General features: G+C 43.3%; 1 protein-coding gene across 3 annotated transcripts in view; it reads right to left on the reverse strand.

Moving 5' to 3' along the window:
- Positions 1-17821, reverse strand: part of TMEM255B (transmembrane protein 255B) — a 70329-nt gene continuing 52508 nt past the window's right edge. For 2 of the 3 annotated variants that reach the window (XM_050333256.1, XM_050333257.1), the window contains exons 5-9: positions 16889-16969; positions 12948-13033; positions 9913-10072; positions 4989-5132; positions 2-712 (exon numbers count right to left, since the gene is read on the reverse strand). In XM_050333256.1, the coding sequence (XP_050189213.1) occupies positions 545-712; positions 4989-5132; positions 9913-10072; positions 12948-13033; positions 16889-16969 (639 nt within the window). In that variant the 3' untranslated portion in view covers positions 2-544. Of the gene's footprint in view, positions 713-4988; positions 5133-9912; positions 10073-12947; positions 13034-16888; positions 16970-17821 lie in introns of all 3 variants that reach the window. The other variant, XM_050333258.1, reaches the window with a different exon arrangement.

Genomic DNA, 17821 nt, shown 5'->3' on the forward strand with positions numbered 1-17821 from the left:
TAGGTACAGTATAAATAGACACGGTGAATTTTATTGTAAAATAATTGCCACACTTTATTGGTACAACACTTTCACCAGAAAGGGTTATTAAATAAATACTACAAGCAAACAAACACCTGGCCTCTTACTGAAGATTATTGACTCAGAGAGCTTCTGACTACCCACTCAGACAGCACAGGCTTAAACCCCTCTATATTGGTTTATGAAAGAACACAAATCCAGAGTGTTTTCTTCATTTCTCTTCTTGAAGAAAATCTATTCTGCAGTGCACCAAGAAGGAAACATCTCATCCTTACAGCAGCCAGAAAGCACTACTACACCTGACTGCAGGCAAACTAGGTGGTGACTGGATGCCCCAGTGGTGATGTGCCTGCCCTTACATTTCCAGGGTTCTGCCCTGCTCACAGTGAGATGCAGGTAAAAGCAGAGTGGCTGTAACACACACTGCAGAGGGTTCCTTTGGGAAGTCTAGTGCTTGCACAGCAGTTTCCAGAGATTTCTTAGAAACAAAAGCCTACCAGCTACCTCAGATAAATTCTTTGTTCTATGGTGCATATGGTGGAGGCTTTTCTCCAGGCAGGCAGTAAGTAGGTGCATACAGGGCTGGAGCATTCGGGGGAAGACCATAGCTGGAGCTGGACTGAGATGGAGGCTGAGTTTCTTCTGATAAAGAAATGTCAGTAGATGATGTTCCTGGAAAATTGTTGGCAGGCTGTATGTAGACAGAAGAAAATACCTTCTTCAGTAAAGGATTACAACCCCATTGCAGTTCCATTGTTTTTAGCCATAAAAGTGTTAGATAATAAGCCCCATGATTAAATTTCTCATGCACTGCAGCTCAACATTAACTTTAGTTCTAAAGCACCTGCTTAAGTCTAGCAATGATGGTGTCTAGTGAAACAAGACAGGTTCCGTCTGTAACCTAAGTGATTTTTAATAGACATTGTGCAGACAGCTGGGCAATAGAGCAGAACAGGAATTTCTGCAGGAAAAGATGCTCTGACTTCCTGGGTGAGGCACAGCACCTGACCAGCTGATTAGGTTACGTGTAGCTGCTCATTTCCAGGCATCACTGTAAAATTTAAATTACCTCAGATGTAATTAATCTCAGTTATAGTACTTGCATAAATGCAAGGTCTTATTCCTTTGCCAAATGCAAATTCCTCTTAAGAAAATTTTACAGGTAGGCATCTGTCTCCCTGTAGGTCTTTCACTTTGGCTGTCTCAGCTGTGATGGGGCTTTGGTTGCAAGAGGCACAGAAAATATACAGAGCTTAGGAAGGAGCCCATGTTCAGCAACAAGCAGAATTTTATTAAAACAAAAGAATCCATGTAGGGAATAATGTTCTGGATAAAATCCTGCCACTCCTTTAACCAAGTTTTGTCACTGATTTCAGGAGGGTCAGGATTTCACTCCTCCCCTCATGCCAGCACATGCCAGTCTATGCGCTTCAGCTGGAGAGTTGGGCTCAACTCCCCTCACATTCAGGCTTTAAGTGCCCGGAATTTAGAAAACAAAATGAAATAATCATGTCTCTTTTTCAAGGGGATTGAAAAATATGGCAAGTAAACGCTGCTCCCTGCTGCTAAAAAAATTAATAGCCACAATCTCAAAGGCCAGTACCAGGGCTGGCCCTTGGACAGTGGCATCTCAGAGCTGCCCAGGGCTAGCAGACCCCATGCCAAAGTGCCCAGCTTCTCCACAGGGCTGGGGGTGAACAGGGGCTGTTGCCCTGGGTCAAACCCTCCTGGCAAGGAGAATGTTGTCCTGCATTTGTACCACAGGGTGACTTAGTGAATGAGAAAGGAGACATCCTGACAGGAAGGCTGATTATGTCCTTTAACTCTCTGAGGCAGTGCAGGTATGCTAACAGACCTGCTAGCTACATCAGCTCCAAATCTAGTTGTGGGTTTGGATTGTTTTGTTGGGTTTTTGGTTGGTTGGTTGGGTTTTTTGTTTGTTTGGGGTTTTTGTTGGGTTTTTGTTGGTGTTTTTTTTTGTTTTTTTATTTTGGAGTTGTTATTTCCCTCCCCTCTCAAACTGCAACCACCACTTCCATCTGTTTGCCTGGAATTGCCTCTAAAGCAAGTTCTCCTCTAGCACGAATGACTGGCACAACCTGTACTGCTGTCATCACCACCAGTCCCTGCACAGCTAATCACTACCATTACCTGACCAGTTGGCAGACCTGTTACTAAGACTGGTTGTGGCTGAATTGTACCAGTAAGTGATGAATGATTTTGTTGGCACAATAAACAAAAGAAATGCAGTGAGATCCTGGATTCAGCAGAGTAACAGGAATGAATGTTGTATACCTTTAGCCTGAGATAACCCACGTGTGACTCTGAAGGTTAGACCAGCTGAGGCAGGGTCTCCTATTCTGTGGACAGCTAGAGCTTAATTCAGTTGCCCACACGTAAGTGCTCAGCCCTTTTGGGATGCCAAGGATGTTCCAGATATCCACGCAGATTTGACACAGAGAGGACTACAGGACTTGAACCTAGATTCTCTTAAGAGTAGCAGGAGGGAACAGGTGGCTACTTGATCTCATTATTAGGCAGTACTAGATCCCTACATGCCAATAGCCCCTGCATTTAGTCAGATGAATCCTGGCCCCAGATTCCCAGCTCCCGGCATTAAGAACTAGACCAGCTGAGCTGGGTTTGTGAAGGCCTGAATCCAGCAGCTTGGAGCACTGAAATGGATCATGAAGACCTCCAGCCCCGTGGATTCAGCTCACAGCTCTCAAGTAATGGAAGCAGATGACAATTAAGCTTCTGGCTGTTCTTAATCATCCCTGCTTTCAGTATTCACCATTTGTAGCTTTGAGTAAGTTAATTATGATTTTTTAACTCATATACTGATGCAGAAATTACTTCTCTACCAACTGCAACATAACGAGCTCAAACATACAGGGAGTTGATGGCTGGCTTTTTTTTTCTCTTTCTCCCTAGGAATAAATAAGATTAAATTTTCCCTTTTGGAGCCAAGTGCTTCTCACTAACCTGTCCTGGATTGGGGACAACTGGTGGTGTCTGCCTATGAATGTTATGAAGGGGAAAGAAGACAAATGAACACACTTCCCTGAAAAAGTAGAAATTAGGAAAATAACTGTGTGTGTTTTGGAATGAAGATAACAATTTGGGGTAAATACAGTATATTTCTGTTTCTCAGTGATGCAGGACTGAACAGTTACAATGGATCCTTATGACTACTTACATGCATCTTTTCAGCTTAATTGCTTTCTTTCATCTGTTTTTATTCCCTTCTCTCTCTACTCTTGGCTACATGCTAACCAAAACTCTGCAGAACAGCATGGCTTTGCAGCTAAAAGCAAACAAAAAGAGATGTTCTTTTTTGCCTCTCAACCCTTGGTCTCAAAGTGCCTGGCCCCATTTATGTTAATAAATAAGCCATGCCAAGGACTGTTCTCTGGCTGTGAAGCCAACTGGCACAGCACGTATGATATTCCTACAGCTGAACTCTTACCACCAAACCAGTGGGACTGTCTGTGTGCATGCTGCCGACTGGGAACAGTCCATTGCCCTTGCCATCTCCTGACCCCTTCCTAAGCATTTTTGGGAGACTGTTAGGGGGTCTGGGCAGCATGCTAACCATTCACTGGTGTGAATGATCATTGTGTCGCAGTACTGGTTCCTGGTAACTTATTGGCCCTGAACAGATGTAGCCCAGGAGGCTGTGGAGCACTGGTCCACTGTTAGTTCATGCTAAATTGTGCAGTGTTTTCAATTAAGAAGTATTGCAAAACTTGTGGTACCCATTGGTCTAGCACTACACAGCCCAAGTATAACAAACCATCATATGGAACAGAACAGTCTCACTGTACTTCACTAGATCTAAAAGCTCCTATGATTGCTACAGGGTCTCAGTATATTTAATTATTTACCATATCGCCCTATGTTCATCACCTCACTCTGGCGGGGAAATAAAAAGGCAAACACCATCCTCAGCATCACTCTTTGCATTTTCCAAGCCAGCTCTGCCTGGACACAACACAGGCTTGGAGCATGACATGCACCTCAGTCTTCTGAAGGAGGTGACTGATCTGAAGCTGACTCAGCTTATGCTGTATCCCCTCCCACAAAGGGCAGAAGCTGCACCTCTGGCAGCTTTCCTTCCTGCTTTCAGGCCAGCTGCCTCTGGTCAGTGAGGCTCACCAACCTCTGCCAACTGCCAGAGCTGCTCTGTACCTGTTGTGGACCAGTGGTGGCCTGTGGCAGATGCTTATAGGAAGCTGAAAGAAACAGGGCTCCATCTTCTGATAAGCCCCTGTTGGTTCTTGTGGCTGGCAGACATTTGGGATCTTGCTGGGCTGCAAGTGAAACCTGAATCCCTAACCCCTCATTTATACTCCTCCACACTATTCTGTGGCATTTGAATCTTCTCTTGTTTATAAAAGCACTTCCTATTTCTGGCTTATATTGCCCCTTAACAGCTTTACTGAGGCAACCAGAACTTTGTGTGTAAGAAGTTATCACTAATATCCATCCACAATCCTTTCTGTAGCACTCAGTTTCACGGGCCTCTTATTTCCTCCCCTTTCTTGTCTCCTCTCCATCTGATAAGTCCTAATATACTTATATTAATTTATATATATATATATAATATTAAGAGTAGGGTGGGCTAAGGTGTATACATTTTTCAGCCAAATCCTGTGTGTGTCAGATGCTTCCTTTGGCTTCCCCAGTGCCTCTGTTGCTGCTTTATCTTGCCCAATATGGGGGCTGTGTTCACCTTCATAACTACTTGTACACAGCCTGAATCCCACACTGGAATTCCTGATCAGTAAAGGACAACCAGGGAAAGCCCAAGGTCTGAGAACAGACCTGAAACTTAGTGCACTCTAACTCATCCCAGTGAGATGGGATCCAACTTCCTTGCCTTGGTTCAAACCCCCAGGAGCTAAGACCCCCAGGAGCAAAGTATGTACTGAGTAGCTTTTCTGATGTGCCATTTTGTACTGTACCTGAAGAGCTAATGGGTAGGATGGATATGTAGAAATAGTTGCTGCAGAAGGACAGAACCCAGCATATGTCAGGATCTGCTGGGCAGGATTGTACAGGATCTGAGGAGGAGGTGCGGCATTGAAAGCAATTTGGGACAGAGGTACCTGTTGAGCACAGAAGACAACAATATATCAGCACAGCAAAAAGGGAGCTGGAGCAGGAACTGCTCCTAACACAAGCAATCAGACAATTTAACAACTTTCTATTTTCCAACACAATACCAGTAGTACAGAAAACCAAGGAGCAGACAGAATGAGAGGGTGTATCCAGAGTGAATTTTCTGAGTAAAAATACAGAGCTATTTTAATCTTTCCTTGGAAAAAGACGGCTGGTGCTTCCCTAGCAACAGTTCTAGAAGCACTGGCAGGACTCCAGATCTGAGGCAGCCTGAAGAGCACAGCATACAGTATACATTTGGCTGCCTCTTCCCACTCATTCCAGCACCAAACACCCAGTCCTTCACCATTTGCTGCAGACGCTTTCCAACAGCAACTATCTGATGCCCTCTTGTCTTTTCTCTCTGCTTTCCTACACAGATTTACAAAGATCTCCCTTTCCAGACTAGTTGCTCTTCTTTCACAGCTCCCTCTCACTTGTGCAATGGAGTTTGCTGCCGGCTCTCCAGTATCACTCTTGACATGCAAACCTCAATCCTACCACGTAAAATCCTTTTCCTGTGGCTTTATTGGCATGTCCCTTAATTACAATGTGAAATGAGGTTTGCAGGAAGAAGTAAGAGCTCATATTAAACCAGCTAATAAAACCTGGTAAGGAAAAAAAGACCAAAAGCTAAATGTGAAAGGGGGTTTGTGTTAAACCCTAAACCCATGTGCTATGTAACCATTTGTGAAGGACAACAGAGCTCTGTGAAAGATTTTCTTGAGATAAATCCAGTGGGTTTTTTTCTTTCCTTTGTTTTTGTTAGCAGATTCCTCCACATGAGAGCATGGAATTTTCTTTTCACTAAAATAATAAAACATGGTGGTTGCCAGACAAATGCTGAAAGCAGCAGCCAGGATTCTTTTTTCTTGGCATTTCCTTTCAGATTTATCGGTGAGAGACATAAACCACTGTATCCTCTGGAGATAGTGTGAGACCTCTCTGAGATTGAGAAAGAGGAATATTAATTGTGTTTGTACATAGAAAACGTCATCTAGGTCACTGATGTACCACATGAGGTTACCTGACAATTTAGGCCTTAGCTCCTTAGAGAAATTTAGCATTTTAGGAGCTGGCACAGGAAAAGGCTGGGGTTGAAAGCAGAGAGCTTATTTCATGGGAGAAGGCAAGTCTCTCATTTTTAAGACATCCTCAGAAACACTTTCCTCTGCAAGGTAGCCCCCTTTCTACCCACCCTGCTGGGTGGATATGGTAGGGGGAAGGGAAGAAACACTGCCTTTCAGACAGAGTGAGATGCAGTTCACGTACTTGCCTCAGACCCAAAGGTTTGTGGCCAACAACAAGGCCCCAGAATGTGCCCTTCCTTCCTAGGAGGAGACCAATCAGATCCCTCTGGCTACGGACATAAATGCATCAAGAAACACTTTCCCAGTGTGAAACACAGATGCCTGTTCTGCATCTGTCGCTAGCTTTCTGGTGTGACTCTCTTTGGGTGCTGCTATTTGACCTGCTTTGTGTTCTTCTCCTGGGAACCTCTCTCAGTCCTCTCACCTTCCCTCTATCGGTAGCAGCAGCAATGCTCTCTAATTGCTAAGGATGAACATCACTACAGTCCTAAGAGACAGTTTTGGAGAGTCATCTACTCCAAATCCACTGATCAAAGCACCTTACTACCAAGCTATCTGATCTCAGCCCAGAGCCAGCAACAATTTGCAGGTACTGAAGCTGGTTGAATGATTTTATCAAGTATTCCAGTAATAACACTATGTTAAATTAATCACCTAAAATACACTGGTAGGTGGAGACATTCTAAACTAAACCACCACCCAAGTCAGAGATAAAGAGCCACCAAGTGGTCAGGGTGTGCTGCCAGTGTTAGCTCATTGGCCTGACACAGATCTGCCAGAGCATTTATTTCCAAGCTACGGTTACTTTTCACATCAGACTGCACCTTTAGTTGTATAAGTGCTAAGCCATGGCAAGTAGCTCAGTAATTAGGTATTAATTTTGTTTTCCTTTTTAAAGTAGGGTGAAGGAAGAGGAGAGGGGCTACAGGAATGCTATTCAATCTGTTCAGATTCCCTTAAGGAGACTGCAAGAAGGAGACTAATTGGGGAAAAAAAAAAAAAAAAGGCAGCAACCCCCCTCACCCCCCAGAACCATCAGTAGTTCAGATTAATGCAACCCTAAACTCCGAGAAGGCAGATTCCTTGGCAAGGTGTGTCAGGAAAACATCCAGAAGTCATCAGATGAATACTGGGACAGGGCAGGGAATTTCTAGATTAACTCTTAGCACCAGCAAGTGAAGTTTTCCATGCAATTCTTTACCTCGGTCTTCTGTAAGAAATAATCACAGTGTGTTATCATTTTGGATACTGTAAATCCATCTATTTAAGTTATATATTAACCTGCTTTTTGTTAATGGTGACTTTAAGGTAACAGCCTAGCTGGTGTCCTATATCCAAGCACACTGTAGACCTGGAAAGGAAGGTACCTGTCACAACCACTGCAGCCCCACGGGTTACACAGGGGCCACTGAGCTGACATCTTGGGAGTCAGGAGTGGATGAAATGTTTCCCACTGAGCCAGAACAGCTCTCTGGCACAAAGCAAAACCACAGGGAGCGTGCCAGGGTCTGCAGGGAATTTGTCACAAGAAAGAAAGCCCGCAAAAACCAAAGCAACACTTTTTTTTTTCTGTCCAGGAAATATGATGGGTTTAAAGGCAACGGCACTGTTTTGCAAACTCTCCCCTTTGTAGCATATTTTGGCTGCCAGCATTCCCCAGAGATAAACATGATGTTTTTTGTTTGACTAGTCAGTCTGGCCCCCTGTGTTTTCTGGAAGTCAATTCCAGACCAATGCCTTGAGGCGTTTCAGCTGGGCTTTGCAGCTCTTCCTGCAAAATGCCAGCAAGCACTTCTGTGGGAAGGTGACATCCAGAAACAAAGAAGTTCTCCAACATATTTTAAAGGGTTAGCAGGCAACGTACAAGGTCATGGAGACCCCAGTTCTACCAGGAACATCTCCTTGGCTTGATATCCCTCACACGCAGTGCAGTCACGGCTCCGTGAAGCACAGAGCTGTATCTGGGCTGGAGCTTGCGCTGCTACAAATGCATCAGCCCAAATCCCATGTATGCCTTGGTTTGAGCAAGACAGATTAAGTGGATTTGGGCCGGCTCTCTGTACCTTTTCCCGTCTCAAGAGAACACTAGCAACTGCAACAGCTGCACTTGCACACATCTGCTAGGCAGGGAAAACACTCAGTGGCACTGAAAAGCTGCAATGCTCTCTCAGGGATGTAGTGTAGATGATGCCTCATGTAGCTGCTCTCTCCCTTGTTTCCCACTGCGGTTGCTTCAGCCATTGCTTCTCTAACGGGGAGGGGATGAATTAAGATGGGAAAGCTGCTTCCCCTCCCTCCCATTGAGCAGCTGCATCTCTTTACTGGCTGGCTGCAATCTTATCAACTCCTTGCAAGAGTACCCTCACTTAAAGGACAGCTCAAGCTGCACATTTCTTTCATGGGAAAGCTCAGGATGCTCATTTGCCTTAAGCTAGAGAGGGAAATATTTCCAGGAAATTTTGCAACTTTTCACAGAGATGAATTTCAAATAATTCATATGGCCCTGCTCTGACATGTGGTTTTAAGCACCCAACACATGTTGTAGCTAGCCCGGGCATGCTTGCTGAGGAACTCTGGGTGGTCAGAACCAGGACTGGATGGCCTCCAGTCTGAAAGGGTCCTTGGCTCACTGGCTGCCAGCTCTGAGCAGCACCTTCCCTCTAGTCTGCCCCTCCTCCTGCCCAGATGTATATCTCAGCTGTCTCTCTTGCTTTGTCTTCCCTGCTCCATCCCTCTCTTCTTTTGTTTTACCTCTCTTTTTGTTTAGTTTTTGCCTCTGGAATAGCCACCAGAAACATCACGGATCTAAGATGACCTGTGCTGCTATCACACCTCCCTTTGGCTCCTGCATTTCACCTCCATCCCCACACCTCCACCCATCTTAGTTTGGAAGATCTTTGGGCTGGGACCATCTACTTCTCTGAGAGCCTAATCAATCATGAGCCCCTTTGTTGGTCTTTAGGCACTGCTTTAGCAAACATGACCAGTGACTGCTAATCCCAGGATTAGCAACTTCACCCTTTTAATGTGTGAGAAAATCTAGGTGGATGAGGCATTGTATCAGATAACCCCTCCCAGCTAACAGCCTCTTCTGGATGCAGTATTGCACATCAGCACAACATGGTGGTGTGGCACAGGGAGCCACATTAGAAGGTGGCATTCCTTAGTGAAGCAAAAGAGGACGTTAATGTGACCTGAGTACACAACTGTTTAAATAAAAACTTAACTGGTACTTCAGAATTCATCCCCATTCTTGGGGAAAAGAACTACGTAAATTAAACAGTCACTAGGACTTGAGTTTTCCGTGTTAGCTACAAACTAGCATGCTCAGACTCTGTGTTGGCCCACATGTTCAGTGATGAATTAGTAGGGGAAAAAAAAGATGCTGCTAACTGAATTGTCATCATTTGTTCAGACAGGCCCCTGTTTTTTTCCCTTCTATTCATGTATTTGACCAGGCTTGACCTACTTAGCTGTGAGCAGCTGGCAACAGCTTAGCCTAAAGATGTAACTCCAGACTCCCAGAACACACGTTTAAAGTGTCTCCTTTGTACACTTATGCTTCCTAGGTTTTAACCCATTTGATAATGTCAACAAGCACAGACGTCCACACATAAGACAAAGGGCTGAGCCTTACCATGTCTTTAAAGGCCCCAAGAATGGCTGCCGTAATAATGCCCAGAAACAAGCCGATGATGTTGAGGACTGTGGAGGACCAGAGCAGCCTGTAGAGGTGAACCACATCCTGACAGCTGCTCACACCAAGAAATTCGTAGTAGCTGGAGGACTGGTCTGAACTGAAAGGGAATGCAGACAATGTCACTGCAGTGGGAAGTGTTTCACACATAATATAGAGCTCTAAAGGATCTGAATCCTTCCTGCTTGCTTTGCTCTTTGGCAAAGTACTTCATCCATGCTCCCACCAAACACTGCTCAGAAGAACTGGATAAAGCTCTGCTGTAAAACTGACTCTGCTAAGGCTAGCATCAAACATGTAGTCCAGCTAATACCAGCTCTAGTTTGGCTGATTGGTGGTATTTATCAGCATGGACTCTTTGTTATTTTTTACTCAGGGTCTCTGAACACAGGCAAAGTCTTGGTATATGGATGCTTGTCATTCAGCTGCCAGCTAAGGCATGCTTACCTTTGATTTTTTTTCACAGCTCATCTGCTGGCATCTCTGAAACTGGGGAAAGCAAGTTGCTTAAGCATTAATTCAACCACAGGAAGGAGGTTTTTCCAGCTGGCTACACTTGTTTATGGTGTCTGTGGTTCCAAATTAAGAAATGCAACACAGTACAGTATAAAGATGTGTCCTTACACTGTGGATTGTACTATCCAGAAATCTTTGTTCATATTTCTACACCACACTGGTTATTGCAAATCAGGCATGTTTAATCCTCATTGTCTTGCCAAAAGCCAGAAATATCCTACAGCAAAATTTGAAACCACAGGTTCCTTCCTGTAGCTCTTTCTGGTACCTGCCTGAATTCTAGCCCACTAATGAGTTCCTAGGGCAGCTATTTGAGTTGCAAGGATTTTTTTAAATGCCAAGCCTGTTTTCCCACTGTTAGGAAATTGCCATCAGATTATGGTGGAAACCAGAAGTGACCAGTTTGTGCTCACTCTTCTGTTCCTCCATCCCGAGCACATGGGGCAGCAGTGGAGATGGTGGTTAGGGAAAGCTCTGCAAAGGAAGGCAGCAGTGTGGAGAAACTCGCAACATTTCTGGGAACAACCAAGGCAGGCGTAGTCCTGTCCAACCAATGGCTTGAGGACATGGTTCTGGCACTGAAGAACCACTACTGCTGAGTTCACTTGGGCACTATCATGAGCCCATCTTAACTAAACAAGCCTGTAACTTCAGCTACCACGAGGCTGAGGAAATCTGATTTGTGATCCTGCCTACATACCAGTCTACTCTATGGCTGAGAACAAGCCACTCTGTGTGACTGTGTCTAGTCCTACTTTTCTCTAGCCATCCTGTGAAGTGGAATTGCCAAGTCTCTAGAGCAGCATGACTGCTTATTTACTCTGAATTTGTCCATGCCAGTTCCATAGGATCTTGCTGTCCACTGTAAAGGACACACATGTTTAATTGTATCATAGAATACCGTCACAGCAGTGATCAGTCCCAGGTGTTTCAGACAAACCCCTCATGCTTTAAACAAGAGAGTTTCACTGACTTTTCTTTGATAACTCTGCATACTTCCAGCCCTTGAGAACCCCTCTTCTTTTATGTACTGAATTGTGCTGTTTGATTCAGTGTTAACATGCAGCAGTTAGCTGTGTACCATGGAAGGAAGCATTCTCAGGATATACATTGCAGATGTATATGCAATGCATTGCACATATGGTGTTCCATCATTTGTCTGTCATAGAAATGTCTGATTGACTAATGTGAGGACTTCTGTGCTTGTTGTCTGTCACGGAAAATATACCACAGTTGTGCATTCTCTACCTTTCCCATTTCACTTGTTTTGTATAACTCCACCATATCCAGATTTAACATTTCTTACATAAGCAAAAGAGACATTCGTATGTAGATTTTAATCCATCCTGTAGACCTGCACTCGCTTTTTGTCTTCTATTTGCATGAGAAATATGGATGCAAAGATGACTTACCCCTAGTCCCAAATGTCATTTTTCACTTCTCTGAGTCAGGAATTGGGCAAGAGCTACTTGCTCTTAAGATGAGGCTGGCTGTGGCACTGAGTGCCATGATCTAGTGAATCACGGTGAGGTTGGATCAAGGGTTGGACTTGATGACCTCGGAGGTCTCTTCCAAGCCAGTTAATTCTATGATTCTGTGATACTTTGTTACACAGAAGTCTTGATTGTGCCACCCTTGTTTCCCCACACCCAAAATGTTCATGTCTGGCAGGATGCTAGCCAAGGCTTGCAGAGGACTGGGGCTATAAGGGGCTGCTAGCATATGAAAAGGAGGCAAAACCAAAATAAAACAGGAGATGTAGGAAGGAAGGAAGGAAGATGAGAAATACACAGAGGGTAAAAAGGAAAAGTGACTGTCGGTGAACTACAGAGGGTTGCAGAGAGTGCCTGGTAAGATGATACAAGGGCATGTAGTGATTGGACAAGAGGGAATGGCTTTAAACTGAAAGAGGGAGGAAGTAGATTAAATATTAGGAAGAAATTCCTCACTGTGAGGGTGGTGAGACCCTGGAACAGGTTGCTCAGAGAAGCTGTGGATGCCCCGTTTATGAAAGTGTTGAAGACCTGGTTGGATAACGCTCTGAGAAACCTGGTAGGTGTCCCTACTCGTGGCAAGGGGGTTGGAACTAGATGATCTTCCAACCCAAACCATTCTGTGATTCTATGATACTGAGGTGTGCAAAGGGTGACTCAGGCAGAAGATTCATTAAATCTAATGGGAAAACTATATTGCCAGACCAACAGTATATCAGAACAGGGCTATGACAGTGTGATCAATTTAATCACACAGCAAAGAGCTTATGGACATATTTAAAGGAAAAGAAATTTAAATAATATCAACACTAGTAAACAAATCCTGACCTCTTCTCTGCTGACATCAGGACTTCATTTGCAGAGGAACTGGACTTCTCAGCATACAAGCTCTTATGTTGCTTCTCCAGGCCCTATCATTTACAAGTAAGGACAAACAGAGGCCATGAACTGCACCCAGGTACTTACTTCTCACAGTTGTACAGATCACAGCAATAGCATGTGTTACTCTTTATTTTCAGCTGGCACTTGCTGTTTAAGGTATGACATGTCACCTGCCAAAAAAGAAGAGACTGACCTTTATTCTCAGTGTTTCAGTGTTGTGTAAATCATCCTACTGACCACAAAAAACAAAAACAAAAAACCACAAACTACTGCAGTGTCAAGTTTTATTACCTGTTGTGCAGAAAGATACTGATATTCCAAAATCTACAACCACAGGCCAAAAGGACATCCCTGAGCTCCTAGGAGTTTTAACCAGGATGTCAGCCCCAGAGTCTGAGTGCATTTGCACTATGAAGCCCAGAGCCCTCAGCACCAGCCTGCAGCCAGGGCTGCCAGAGTTTTTAAGCACTTTGCTGCACTGATGCTATTCTGCTGAGACTCAGAGTCTGCAGCCATGAGATCTGGATCTCTACAGCTGTGATGCAGAGACCATGTCTCCATGTCTTGAGAGATACATTACAGAAAGTCACTGAAGTGGATAAGAATGCCAATCCATTATAGTGGGGAAATGGGCAAAGGAGTCAATTCATCTGAACAACTTCCAATAAATGTGAGCTCTCTCCTTTCGGTAAAAAACTCCTGAAGAAGGAAATAATTAGGAACACCAGAAAGAACAATCTCTAAACTCACAAACAAAACCATTCAGAAAAGATACAAGCACTCCAGTAAATAAGCACCATTTACTGCTGGCTTTTGAATAGAAAACTGAAAAGGTTTATTTGTGTGAGCAGGAATTAGAGGGATGGATAGATGTTAGAACAATAAAGGCAGGCACATGTACACCACTCTATCCAGACAAGAAATCATTTTAATGACTTCTTAGGTGTGGTAAGCATTAATCACTTCTATTTGGCTCTACAGACCAATTGAAATATTTTATATGTAAGGTGCTTTTTTCTGAAAGATTTTTAGCTTATTGATTTTGAAATCCTGGACAGCTCTCAGGTTTTAATAGCTAGCAAGTCAGAAAATATGTTCTTTCTATAGCTTTTTTTTTTTTGATGGAAAAAATGTAACCACTGAGAAGTATTTTGTTCACAAAATGCAAATAAAATATATTGTTGAATGGAAAAGTCCTCATAAGGAAAAAGTAGAAGGAGCATGTCTGCTTTTGAGAAGTTTCTGTCACACAGTTCTACTTAGCCATGAATGTGCTAATCTGTGGAACAGTGTCCACAAGAGGTGTTAAACAAGATGTTTCTCAGCTCCTGAGTTCTAGATCTGTGCATCCTTTTTAGTGTGAAAACTGTCACTGTTGATGAGTCTGTACTCAGATCATGTTTGTTCCCGGCAAAAAGGAAAGCCTTAAACACACACACAGTCAGCACCAGAGAATCTTGCAGCTGGTCTCAACTTGCCACACTCATCCTTAGCAGGATTTGCTTGAGCAGTGGAAGATGGGTGACAAAACTAAGGTTAAAAGGAGATTAAAATGATACCTTGGAATTGTTTTTCAGCCCAGGACAAGGCTATACCTGTGATTTGTGTCTCACAAAAATCAGCTCTTCTATCCCAAAACAGAAGTTAGGTTATAAAATGACAGTCTCAGTGTAGGTTGCAATCTGGAAATGGAGCTCAGAGCTTGATACAGAGACATCACACTTGTCATAAGAACATCTTACCCTGGGATGGGACTTTGTTTCATCAGCTTTGCTCTATTGTGTCTGGATTTACTGGGATTTCACATAAGGGCTTTGTTGGCCTGAAGTCACATTCAGCTGCAGCTGTCCTCAGCCTGAGCTGCAACTTACTGCACAAGAAGTGCATCAGCTCAATCAAGGAAGTGACTGAAAATCACACCTGGCTGCTTCTCAAAGTAGTTTCAAAAATGATCCCGGAGCACAGTGTGCCAATGCATTCACTACCACAGACATTTTGTGGGATGCTCTAAAGCTTTTGCACTTAAGACTTTGGTTTTGACCACCTGTATGCAGTGAAAATGGCCTAGGACCTAGGCCTTTTCCCATTACACATGCATGATTGGGATAGTAGGGCTTTGTAAGATGGAATGGGCTGCTAAAGGGTGGTTTGTTCTGCTGCATGGTTTGGGGACCATTTCTGATAGGAAATAAAATGAGTTTTCCCCTCTCTGAGCAATAAATAGGCCAGACTGCCCCTTTTAATGTAGAAGGGTAGAAGTAGAAAAGAGGAAGATCAGCAAGAACTTAAACAATTTTTTAGCTGCTTCTAGACTACAAGACACGTATTACTGGCCAAGGAAGTTACTGTAGTTGTCTGTTTTTATCACAGCATTTTTAAAACATGCAAAGAACAAGACACTTATTTTTGGGAGAGCAGTGAAAAAACTAAAATAAACAAGTTACTGTGTGGTGTGAGCAAGGATGGTGGAAACAGGCCATTTTTTGGTATTCTGCATGTCAAGACCTATTATTTCCTTTCAGCGACCAGACATTGAGCTTTTTCATGTCCTGGATGTTTGTGACTTTCTATCTTCTCAGCACCAATTGAAGAGATGTTCTTATCTCACAGTAATTGCAAGACAACAGAATTATTTCTGCTTTAATCAAAGAGAACTGAAACAGGCAAACCATATGAGCTGTAGACCACTTACAGGTGAGAGATGGCAATCAAAAGGAAACTTGCACTCAGTAAACAATCTGTTCTTCCTAATTAAATGTTTGCCTGGCATGCAGAGCATGTCCCCTGCTCACTAGCTGGCTAACTTAGGACAAGTAAAAGCCAAGTACAAATGCCATGTATCCATAACTCTGAATTAGCACAAGTTGACTCTACATCAGTGGACAACCAGACAAGCATGTTATTAAAAACTACCCCCACTTTTAAAAGATACTTGTTGGGAGTTTTTTACCAGAATAGAGGAAGGAGTTCTGGGTGGCCCAGCTTTAGACATTCCCAGAAGCAGCAGAGCTGAAGAAAACAATCTGGCTAAAAGCTCAAGGCTGGGGTCACCTGCAAGGAGTTGTGGTCAGTGTGACGCCAACCACATGCTTATTACAGGAATCAGAAGCATTTCTCAGGCTATGTGTCTGAGTGTGCAAGCACACTTTAGAAGAGCATGGAGCAAAACTTAAGACTGTTGTCACACTTCATAAGTTTGTCTGGGCAGGTCTTCAGTCAAGGAGATAATTGAAATATTTTTGTCATACATTTTCTGGAATCAACAATGGGGTGCCCTGGCAGCAAGATTTAAGGAGCTGCTTAACCTGGTAGCATACTTTGCTAAGCTTTCTAGAATTTTTGGTGGTAACATTCCCCATACACCTTTTCTTAGCCATGGGAGGGATAGTGACGAAGGACATCTGGCTTCTTGAAAGTTATACCTCTATCTAGCTGTTCTCAATCCTGCTCAGCCTTTCTTTTCACTCCCACCAATTTACCACAATAATAAAATAGGAAAAGAAACTCAATCTGGACTTCTCAGGAGGCTAGCCATTTAGGTATGGGCACTTTTCCAACCATGTTGATGTCATTGAGATAAAAAAGCTGCATTGAGACCACTGATGTTTTTGGCCTGTGCTGGATAAATATAGAGATTTGAAGTCTTCTGGACTATACAAGTGGATTAATGTAGGTATTTCCTATTCTACTTGGAGTCAACAAAAACCTCCTTAGAGAAAGATGCCAATGTGACAAACACATTCCAGACAACTATTATACAGCATAGATAGACTAGGAATCATTCCAGTCCCAGAGTACTGTACTGGATAGAAACATCAGTGATGATTCACAGCCTCACTGACTATAGTGATTTGCAATCATCAGAGGCTTGGACAAGCAGGGAGTCACTTGAGGGAGAAAGAATAGTGGGGCTTCTCTCTACCCATGACCTACATGCATAGACATGCTGTCAAACATCTACCTCCCTCCTCCCCAGTCCCTCAAAGCACAGCAAAATAAACACATGATGAGTTGAGTTTGTTTACCTCTGTCTGGTAGGCATCATATAGAAATCCTATTCCACTTGAATAAAACTGGCACCTTTTGTTATACAAAGGTCTGGGTTCCTGTAAAGAAAAGAGAAGCCAAAATAGTAATTGGTTTGGAGGAAATGTGAAGGTACCATGTCCCATGTCCCCATTCCAAATGCTTACAGCTCTGGGGAGCCAAAGCCAATGCAGTCACTTGGGTAAGCAGCTCACACACCCCCGTGTTGGCTTTCTTTCCAGAATGGCTCTCCTCTTTTCCTTCCTCAGTCCACCACTAAGCTATGCAAGTATCACTTATTTTTCTCTGTGTTGATCACCTCTGTTAAGATGGCATCACCCTTGGCATTTAACCACTTCTTTGCTTTATGTCAAATGGTACTTCTCTGTGAGAATGGTCCAGCCACTCTTTTTTCTGGTGCAGCGTCTTACCTAGCGCCAAGATTTACTTTGCTGTTTTCAGGATATGGGACTTTCTTTTTAAAGAATTTCAACAATATCCATAAAGAAAACAAAGTAAAATAGGTAATACTTTGAGTGTTCCACTTACAACACACACTTCAAACCCCAAAAGCAGAACAAAGAATAATGAGGAAATTAAGGCATAAAGAGAAGGCAAATTTGCACTGTTTGGTTTTGCCTTATTTTTCATTTATTGCAAAATACGCATTCGCTGCTCATATTTCATGTTTTGCTTGTAACAGTTCAGACAAACTAATATAAAGGAAGAAAACAATGAAATATCCTTGGCCAGATAGAAGATGTGTGTTTCTGACCTTGGCTAATGGCCACTTTGAAGGTTAGAGGGTGCATACCTCACTCAGTTTCAGGACTAGACCATATTTGCCTTGGGAGGATTTGACAACTTGAGTTCTCTGTGATCCAATGTCTATCCCAAAACAGTGTGGGAATTACTTATTCTTGAAAAAAAAA

Source organism: Myiozetetes cayanensis, unplaced genomic scaffold, assembly GCF_022539395.1.
Source record: "Myiozetetes cayanensis isolate MyiCay16 unplaced genomic scaffold, myiCay2020 scf5-8, whole genome shotgun sequence".
Classification (NCBI taxonomy): Eukaryota; Metazoa; Chordata; class Aves; order Passeriformes; family Tyrannidae; genus Myiozetetes; species Myiozetetes cayanensis.